The sequence below is a fragment of the Amblyomma maculatum genome, chromosome 9 (assembly GCF_055883805.1).
Source record: "Amblyomma maculatum isolate TAMU_Amacu chromosome 9, ASM5588380v1, whole genome shotgun sequence".
In the NCBI taxonomy this organism is placed as follows: Eukaryota; Metazoa; Arthropoda; class Arachnida; order Ixodida; family Ixodidae; genus Amblyomma; species Amblyomma maculatum.
This window is the reverse complement of record NC_139352.1, coordinates 11,718,582-11,728,597: the sequence shown is the minus strand read 5'-3', so window position 1 is coordinate 11,728,597 and position 10,016 is coordinate 11,718,582. Positions and strand designations below refer to the sequence as shown.

At 43.4% G+C, this 10,016-nt stretch overlaps 1 protein-coding gene across 1 annotated transcript in view; it reads right to left on the bottom strand.

The window, feature by feature from the left end:
• Nucleotides 1–918: 918 nt before the first annotated feature.
• LOC146178315 (immunomodulatory peroxidase-like) overlaps nt 919–10,016 on the bottom strand; it is a 31,724-nt gene continuing 22,626 nt past the window's right edge. Inside the window, exons 10-14 of the mRNA XM_084579670.1 lie at nt 9,099–9,308; nt 7,949–8,086; nt 6,796–7,020; nt 4,554–4,723; nt 919–1,019 (exon numbers count right to left, since the gene is read on the bottom strand). Of these exons, the coding sequence (XP_084435796.1) occupies nt 919–1,019; nt 4,554–4,723; nt 6,796–7,020; nt 7,949–8,086; nt 9,099–9,308 (844 nt within the window). The remainder of the gene's footprint in view (nt 1,020–4,553; nt 4,724–6,795; nt 7,021–7,948; nt 8,087–9,098; nt 9,309–10,016) is intronic.

Here is a 10,016-nt window from a genome sequence, read left to right as displayed (position 1 = left end):
TGGCAATGCTAGAACGGGTGTCATAGTTGGAGGAAATAAAGCGGGCTGCGTGGGTTTGGACGGCTTCTAGGCTATTAATTAAATAGGCTTGATGTGGGTTCCAAATTGAGGATGCAAATTCTAGTTTGCTACGGACGAAAGTTTTGTAGGCTAGGCTACGAATAGAAGAAGGGGAAAACCTGAGGTGCCGTCTGATAAAGCAGAGTGTTTTCGATGCATCAGCAGCAATCTTTGTGATGTGCTTGGACCAGGTAAGGTTGTTCGTGATATGGATTCCAAGGTACCGGTATTATTCGACTTGGGTGAGGCTGGTTGAATTCAGAGAATACGCGTAGTTCATGTTAGTTTGCGTGTTACCTGCATGAATTTCCACTTTGTTACGTTGAACGTCATTAGCCATGTGGAACACCACTCTCACTATTATGATACCTGAATCAGCCTTCTGCTGCTTAAAGTTCTCTCAGCAAAATCACTCAAAGATTAGAATGTTATTTGCACTCGTTTTTTCTACTCCAAAACAAACTGATGTTTTGCACAAAAAAAAAAAGAATTGCATGCTTAAGTACAATTAAAATGGCTTCAATCCTGCGACGAATTCAAGGTTCACCTAGTCGCATAGGCAAGTGATTATCGCTGAAAATAGAGCGCGCGAAGATTTCGCTCCTAACGCGTAACCAATACACAGTTTATCCTCTTGCCTGTTTAGCCCAGTCTACAGAACACTACTGTCTTTTATATGGAAATGTTTATATTATACCTCTGCGAACCGCTTCTTCTTTATCAGTATTTTACGTTACTTATTAAGAGGCTGTTTCTTCGGGCAAGCTGTAGTCGAACAGCTTTTACCTGCTTACTTGTAGGGTCGGCGTTAGCATAGCGTCCATAGTGAACTTGGACACTCGTGCGTTCACGTGGCACTTACTTAGAACGAAAGACATTTCGTTGAAGCCTTGTACTTATCCTCGTATTTTCACAGATGATTTTGGCAAGCGTAGTTTTCCTTATTGTGTGCAGTTGCCCTGCGAAAGAAGAACGAGGTGTGGTGATTGATTGATTTGATTGATTGATTGATTGATTTGTAGGAAGGGAAAGGCACGGTAACTGTCTCACTTGTTTTCTGTGGACACCTCAATCGTGCCGCAAGGGAAGGGAGGAAGGTGGGAGTGAAAGTAGAATTAAGAGAGAAAGAGGAGCCGTAGTGGTGAAGACATGCTGAAGGTGCTACAGAGAGGAAGAGCAGGGTAGCGGCATTTCTGCAGATGCGCGTGCCGCCGCAGAGAGCTGACCAAGTGGAGCAGGAAAGAGTCCGAGTGCATCGCATGCGCAGGGCATGAAAGTGGATTCCGCATTGAACACCGGTGAACTTTGATGCGTTCAAAGGAAAACTGGCTGCGTTCGATGCAACACTCGGTCGCCCAAAGCCAAAAGCTTTCGCTCCTCAACCGGTTCAGCAGCGCTGAACACCTCTAATTTTCTTCTTCACAAACCTGGCAAACTTCATCCGTACCAGTAGATATCGCCGGTCTCCCTGAAACGCCACACGTGGCGTCATCACTTTGATATGCACCTAACTGCACATGTGCGGTGCTCTTCTGGGCCACAGCGGGGGATATAAGCCGTGGAGCAGCCGCTCGCTTACGAAGGCATATATATAATATATATATATATATATATATATATATATATATATATATATATATATATATATATATATATATATATATATATATGGTTGGTTGGTTGGTTGGTTTGTGGGGTTTAACGTCCCAAAGCAACTCAGGCTATGAGAGACGCCGTAGTGGAGGACTCCGGTAATTTATATATATATATATATATATATATATATATATATATATATATATATATATATATATATATATATATATATATATATATATATATATGTATATATATATATATATATATATTCTGGCAGTTTTGAAGCCATAGGTAGCGTAAGAGGGTTCTAGCACAGCTTTCGCCCTCGCTCTTGATCACGTTCTGCGTGACACTGGCGGTAACAAAGGACGTTCTACGTCCGCCGCTATGTTTGAGGGTGGCGCTGGTGAACACACTCAAGGTTCGTATACAGACAACATAAATACCCAAGCAAGTAGCAGGGGGGACAGCGGCCGATGTAGCTCAGTTGGAAGAGCACCGGACGCGATATTCGGAGGTCGTGGGTTCGGTTCCCACCATTGGCACGTTGTTTTTTCTGCTAGTTTGTGTTTAATTATCTTTCCCCTAAACAAGATTGCATTACTAATTTCTGTGATTATCCAAGTAAACATTAAGAAAAAAAAAGACATAAAGTAACATCCCCTACGCTTTCCTTGGCCTCGCCGACTGTTGGCTTCTTTCCTTTATGTATTATAACGAGCACCCTCATTTCCCCTTAATATATATATATATATTGCCGCATAGAAGACGACGCAAAAGATGACGACTGGGAAAAAAAGCGCGAGCCTGGAAGAAGGAGGAGGAAGCTTGAGCGCAAGACTCGTTCTAGTCGACTATTAAAACCGTCTTATCTTTCGGCCCTCCTTGGCATTCTATCGAGACGTGACAATATATATATATATATATAGTACATTGAATACTTCCCTGTAACGTCTTGGTGGAGGTCGCGGGTTCGACACGATCTGACGCTAGATCTTCGCAGCGGCCGTCACGATGACAACCGACGCGGCTCCAAATCACTCCACACCTCCACCAAGATGTTACGGAGAAGTATTTAATGTAACTATCGTTGTGATGGGCTCAGCTCGGCGCAAAGACTTCGGTAGCCGTGCAGCTTCCACTCTGTCAGCATCGTCGTCTTTCAGAACGCTTCGTCGTCCACGCGTTCCTCGGTCGTCGCCGTTGTCTGTGAGCACATCCCTTTGTAGTGCTATGCCATGGTTGAGGCAACAACGCTTAGTGCGAGCGCTAGCAGCGTTCGCCTATACGCCGAATCTACTCATCCTGCCGACATTGGTCACCATGAAGAAGTGGTGTGTAGGAAAAGTGAAGCTGAGAATTAAACAAGTGATGGAAATCCCCGAGGAGCGAGAAGAGAGACTTGCAAAGCGACGACGTCAGGTGGCGGAGAAGAAGGTGCGACGAGAACAACAGAGAAACGATTCGGTCTATACCACGACTACTACTTCTTTCACTTTGTATATCCTGGTTTAGCTGAGTCATGCCACTGAAAATTTTTTTTTTTTATGTCCAGTATGTGAAAAATACAGGAAAAAAGTGTTCATGAACACGGTATCTCTTCAGTATAAAATATGTAAACAGCAACATAGGCCAAGTGTGTCACAAAAATTCCAGGACAGCGTATATGTCTGCTTAAAAGCGAAAATTGTACCCGACAGCGGCGGCTGCTTTTCGATGTAGGCGAAACGAAGAGGCGTCCGTGTGCTGTGCGATGTCAGCGCACATTAAAGATTCCTAGGTGGTCGAGATTACGCTGTAGCCCACCACTACGGCTCCTCCTTCTCTTTATCCACTTTAACTTCCAGTTTCCTCCCTTCCCTTACGGTGCGGGTCAGGTGTCCACAGAAACAAGTGTGGCAGATACTGGGCCTTTCCTTTCCTGTGAACCAATTAATAATAATAATAATAATAATAATAATAATAATAATAATAATAATAATAATAATAATAATAATAATAATAATAAAACCTCCAGAACCATTATCACTATAGGCACTATCCTCATTATCATTACCAATTACATGTACCTTCATTCTGATCGCAACCATCATTCTTATTCTTAGCTGCATCGTCGTTGTCATCGCTGCCATCACCATTCTCGAAACGACGAAACTCCTCCTGACGCACTGGTTGCGCTCGGACATGTTGCTACGGTTTGATAATTTTGTTTTCGCCATTTGTGTTAACGCCGTCGTCACAAAGAACAGACAGTTTATGTGTATTGTTTTCCTTTCCGGCTTGGTCATGTACTACGCCTCATGACCTACCGGATACAAAGGGTGTTTCACCGTCACCACCATCATCATCGTCATCATCGTCACTATCGCTACTATCATCATATTCATTATCAACTAAATACAGCATCAGTTTCATCGCTAATGTAACCATTATCATTACCGCTAACTGCATCATCATCGTCGTCGCTACTATCATCGTCACGCTCATCATCATCAGCCTGACTATACCCACTGCAGGGCGAAGGCCTCTCCCATATTTCTCCAAATAATCCGGTCACGCTAGACAGGGAGAATTACAATTTATTCCTAATGAGTTGGTTTTCTTGTTATCTGAACTTTTGTTTGTCGGCAATAAAGAAAAAGAAGCAGTAGTGGTTTGCGCACTTCACTGGGGATCATGGTTCGATTCCAGGTGGATGCGTCTCGTTTTTTTTTTTTTTTTTTCTTTCATGCGAGTGCGATGGACGTTTTCTGGTCGCAATTTCTGTACACACTTTCTATTCACGCCATGTATAAGCGAGGAACGGAATGAAAACACAGCTATGACAAAGGACTGTTCGTAAGACTTTCAACCTCTATCACATATCGCCACCGATGCCAAACTGCGCTGCTTGCCTGGCTTGAATGATCCCGCCTGCGCCCCGTGCTCGTAGTAGAACCGGTCTCCCCACTTGAGCCTGTGAAACATGTCGGCCACAATGCATAGGAAAGTGTGTCCCATGGCGGCACCAGGTGCCAGAAACTCGCTCAGGCCCGCCGAGAACAAATCGATGTCCCGCACATCTCTGAAATATTCATCAGGTTAGCATTGTAGCTTATAAACACGACAATCGCACTTATTTTCTGTAATCCACTGTTATCAATTTTATGCACTCAGTTTTTCTCACGAAATTATACCATAGCTATTTTTACCAAATCTGCTCAGTGGAGAGATTCAAAGAAAGGCACAGTCCACTCCAAGAATAAATTACATGTAAGGTCAAAAAGTGCATACAAATACTTAATTTGCGACTGTGGCTATAGTCAGCACGTCAGCCACGGTATAGTAGAACTGGTCACTGGACAGCCTGACAGGATGATGGTGATGGTGATTGTGAATTTATTTGAAAATACCTTACAGGGCCATTAGGCATTGTGTAAGGGGGACATAAAATCTATACAGTGCAATATATACATAAAATGTAAGGAAACAGGCAAAAAATACAAAGGTAATTAATATATGAACAAACAAAATAGTACGACGCGGAAATTATTATATCATTAAGAAAAAGAAATACGCGACACAGATTAAAGCACAATGGTACACACACAGATTAAGCACAATAAACAGCAAGCGGCACACAGTGCCCCGAATGGCGCTTAAAAAAAAATGGTAAGGAAAAAAAAAAAACGGAAAGAGTACATAGGCAAACACAAGTAAATAAAACCCATCAAGACATTTAACAGCTGCAACAAATTTAATAAAAATGTATATATAAGACAAATAAGGCAAAATGAAGGCTCAGTGATATAATGTGATGAGTTGGCGATGGAACGCTTCTAGATTAGGAAGAGAAGCGATAATGTCTGGCAGGTTATTCCATAATCTGATGGCTCGTGGAAGTGCTGATGAGTTGAAGGCTAATGTGTCACCATATATTCTTGTAAAACTGAGGTGATTGTGCAATCTTTTTTCCGTGCGAGATGGAACATCGAGGTGAAGCGGACAGGATCGATTGGGGTATACATACTTGTGAAATAGTGTTAGGAGGGCGATGTCGCGGCGTGTACCTAAGGATTCTAACGAGAGGTTACTTTTAATCACAGTGACACTTGAATGGTAGTTATAGTTTCGAGATATGAATCGTGCTGCCCTATTTTGGATGGATTCTATTGCTGTGATCATGTTGTTATGATAGGGAGACCAAATGGATGAAGCAAATTCAAGTTGTGGACGAACAAAAGTAAGGTAAGCTAGTTTACGAATATTAGCAGAAGAATTAAGGTTATCGCCTCTCTGTGAATAGCGTTCTTCGGCAGCAAAACCTTGTCGTGTTGCTGCCGACCCCTTACAGTGATGATGTTGACTATTTATATCACCTGGGCCGCTGTGTGGAATGCGCAAGGAGTCAGTTTAACCAAATAACTTCACAGATAATTCAACTTAATGTGGCTGCCTTTGGAAATACATCTGATTAAATAGGGTTAGAAAGTCAGTTACATGGAGCATTCTTCTGAAACTTGAATACCCGCTGGTAGTTAGCCATTTTTTAGTGAATAAATATGTATCCGCTGTTGGTGTTGATGGGAGGATCATATTGCTAGTTCAATCACCGTCATTGTAGTGACCATGATAACCGGAATGCTGGTAAGAGAAAATAAGGCGGACGTAGAAGCGATTAAAAGGGAGGCGTAGTTACTATATGCAACTGCCATGAAAAAATTATGTATTTCTTAACGTAATATGCGAGCCAAAAGTGGCGATTGCTAGGAACTAGAAACATCGCACTCTGTATTGTACAAGAATTTTGGTTGAGCACGTGGAGTAGTGGAACATCTGCAAATATCATTAAACTACAGCGACTGCAGCAAAGTTTAGGGTGTCAAATTAATCAAGCAATAGACACATTAAAGATAATATTTGAGCCCCAGTTCCAGCATAGCAGACAAATATAAGGGCTATTTGAAACCCAACAGGCGGCTTTAATTGCTAGAGCATCCGCATCTTGTGCAGCTGATTCTTCTTTTTTTTATTCATTTTATCAATAGGGTCACACCCGTTTAACAATGGCTAAAAGCTTTCGACTGTTTTTGTCAGTCAGCATGGAAAAAAAATAATGAATTTTCTTTCTTTTTTGAGTTAGATGGCACGACTTACTCGTATATCTCCGAGTAAAGTACCGCTATTCGCCTGGGCATGAGGTTCTGGCGGTGGAGGTCGGAAAACGAAGTGACATTGAAGTTTCCGCAGAGTCGCACGTAGTCCACGTAAGGCCTGATGCCATGATCACGGCCCCTCTGGATGTCCACTGCGAAGAGGTCATTGCCGAACGGCCTGCCTGGCACACGAAACAGGAAGTTCGTCGCCGCGGGGTCACCAAACCTGTGAGAGAACTTGTCTTATTAATTTCAAAGAAATGAGGCTCTTAATATAAAAAATATACAATAAATTTATTGCATAAAGCGAGGCGGAATTCTCCATGCGATTCAAGTTAGAAGCCTCGCTCATTGAGCATTTTGCTCCGTTTTTTTTTTTGTTGTTGTTGTTGTTATTTTTTTTTTTTTTTCACTTTTTTTCACTAGTGGTAGGTGGTAGCATTAGGTGCTAGCGACTGCCAGAACCACTATATTTAGGCCTAGAAGCTCAAAAGCAACATCATTTAGGATCACTTGCGCGACCAGGTATTGTCATTTTTACTATACAGGAAACATTTGGAAGGTATATGAGTCAACAGCAACTGACACTGAAGTTAAAGTACATACCACTAAAGGCATGTACACCGAGACAAAAGTTTGCAGGCCGCATCACAAGGAATTGAATCCCATAGCTCTGTTATTAACAGGTGTATGCAAACGATACTTGTCGAAGAGAAACCCAGACTCGCGTGCTGGGACGTGAAGTAGTGAAATCAAGTGATCGCCGGAGAACGTCACTCTTTTACGCTGGAAGTGCTTGTCTCGAGTCGCGCAAGCTTTTGTCCCCGTATCGTAAGGCCAGGTAAGGCGCAGCAATTGATTGAGTCAGATTTCCCGACGTTAACGACTACTGTGTTCCAGTACAACCCACTGCAGGAACTCAAACCATGGTTCTTGCACATCCGAAGAAGATTTGCAAGCCAAAGAAAGAAATTCATGTTTGCTGAAAGCTGCAACGCATAGGATGAGCATTTCCTTTCTTCTAGCTGCCGAACTTTCGCGAGATCACAACGTTATATTTATTCTCAGTAAACTCAGTTATATATCTGTGTAGCATTATAAGTCCCAGTACAGCTAAAAATTTACTGGTTAGCACAACTTGAAACTGTGATTACCTGTCTGTCGCCTGCATTGGCTGCTGAATGAATCCTCGGACAGCACTGTCGTGGAAACCATTTTCGTAGAAGTCGAAGGGTTGGAAGTAAGTATCCTTGAGTTCCAAGGCGCCCAGTTGATCTCCTCTTCGACCAACTCTGCTCATAGATTAGGATGACAAGTGGGGTCACTGCTGACGAAAGCCGATTATAGAGACATCGCTTGGCACTAAGTGCGACAAATGTCAGCTGTCGTGGTACAAAGCCGAAATGTCACGCAAAGGTAGACCAGAAGCAAAAGGACGCAGCTTGAAAACCGAAGATGAGAGCGGAAACACATAAAAGAATAAAAGCCCATTCCCCCCCCCCCCCCCCCCCCCCCCCCCCCTCTAGGGAAATGAGGAGAAGGTGTGCTGATATTAGCGGGGGGCACAATTAAGATATCTCCACCATAATCGTGATGTCGCAGCGCAACTACGCGATCGAACACTCAGCGGGCTGACCACACAGACGTGTGCGACCGCCGTCAAGGAATGCATTTTAAAAAACTGCCTCTTCTGGAAAGCAGCACGCACAATATCTACAGCAAAGCATGCTAAATGACTAAGAGACACTTCATTATCAGCATGAACGTGTGTGTGTGGGGGGGGGGGGGGGGGGGGGGGGGGGGGGGGGGGGGGGGGTTCGTGCGAAATAATTTTGATGTTGCCGAGTATTATTTCTGCCACATAAATGCGCATTAAATGTCACTTGATAAGCTGCTTACGAAAGCAAGTTCTCTCGGCACTCGCCCTACATCAGTAGTTAAGTCGGACCAAGTTTGATCATAGTTTGCCGATTATTACGCTCAAGGCACAAGCTCTCAACGCCATATCTCAGGGATCACCCTTTGAAAGATGCGAAATATTTTAACTCGGCGAGGCCTTAGCTGTAAAAGATCCTTAAATCACGCATTGTCTCACCGAGATCACTCGCACATCGATTGGCTTTTAACTGATATTTTGCTTCATCAAGCACCGTTTCTTCTCATCCATAACATTAACGTGCGGTTTGATGCCTATCTGAAACGCCCGCTTCGTGGTCAGTATAGTACGTGCATTTGCTATGAGCAACAATAGCAACTGAAGATAACAATTCAGACACTTAAATTAAATAGTGCTTGGCTACTTACAAATTGAACCTTCCGTCGACGTTCGAATGGCCGAATCGAAAGGCCGCTACGGCAAACTCGTTAATCATCCTAGGATCGACCTGCCGCTTGTAGCTCGTGTAGCCAGACTTGAGCGGCCACAAATCGTAGTCGTTCATCACTTGAGGACCGACGATTGCTGGTAGCCACTCGTTGAAAACAATGTGCTGTAGACGGGCCTCCACGATCCTCCTGCCCAAGCGTTTGCCGTGAGAGTAATGTATCATCTGTTTCCTTCGCATTTGGATATAGGTATATAAGATATTAGTGTTGAGCAAATACGTGAGAAATATGCAGGGAGTCAGTCCGGTCTCTATTACCGAAGACAAATACAACCTGGATATAACGACGCCCATTTATTAAAAGCTATTCTACCCTCACCCTTTAATCCCCCCTTTCCCTTCCCCAGTGCAGGGTAGCCAACCGGAATTATTTCTGGTCAACAACCATGCCTTCCGCCCTCCTTTTCTTCTCCTTCTCCTACCACAAGTTAACAATCTGGAAATGGTCTCAATCGCACCTTAACTCTGCTGCAACTAGCTTTGCACAACACTGCGACGCACTGGTCTGAAGAGGTAAGTTCGAAGTAACAGCCTAGTCACGCTGCTAACTAGTCCCACGTAATTCGTGCAGATTAACGAAGTTCGGCTTCATGTTTACATTGTCACTTCTTCTAAATGTTATTTTTAAACTGCAAAAATTAAAGTGGCGCACACTTGGATATAGAGACAAGCGCCGTCTTTCATCTGAAGTTGCAGAAGAAAGAGTACATAAGGGACCATACGACTTGTCATTTTCTGAGAACTCCGCAGTACGCTTTGTGTGTGTGTGTGTGTGTGTGTGTGTGTGTGTGTGTGTGTGTGTGTGTGTGTGTGTGTGTGTGTGTGTGTGTGTGTGTGT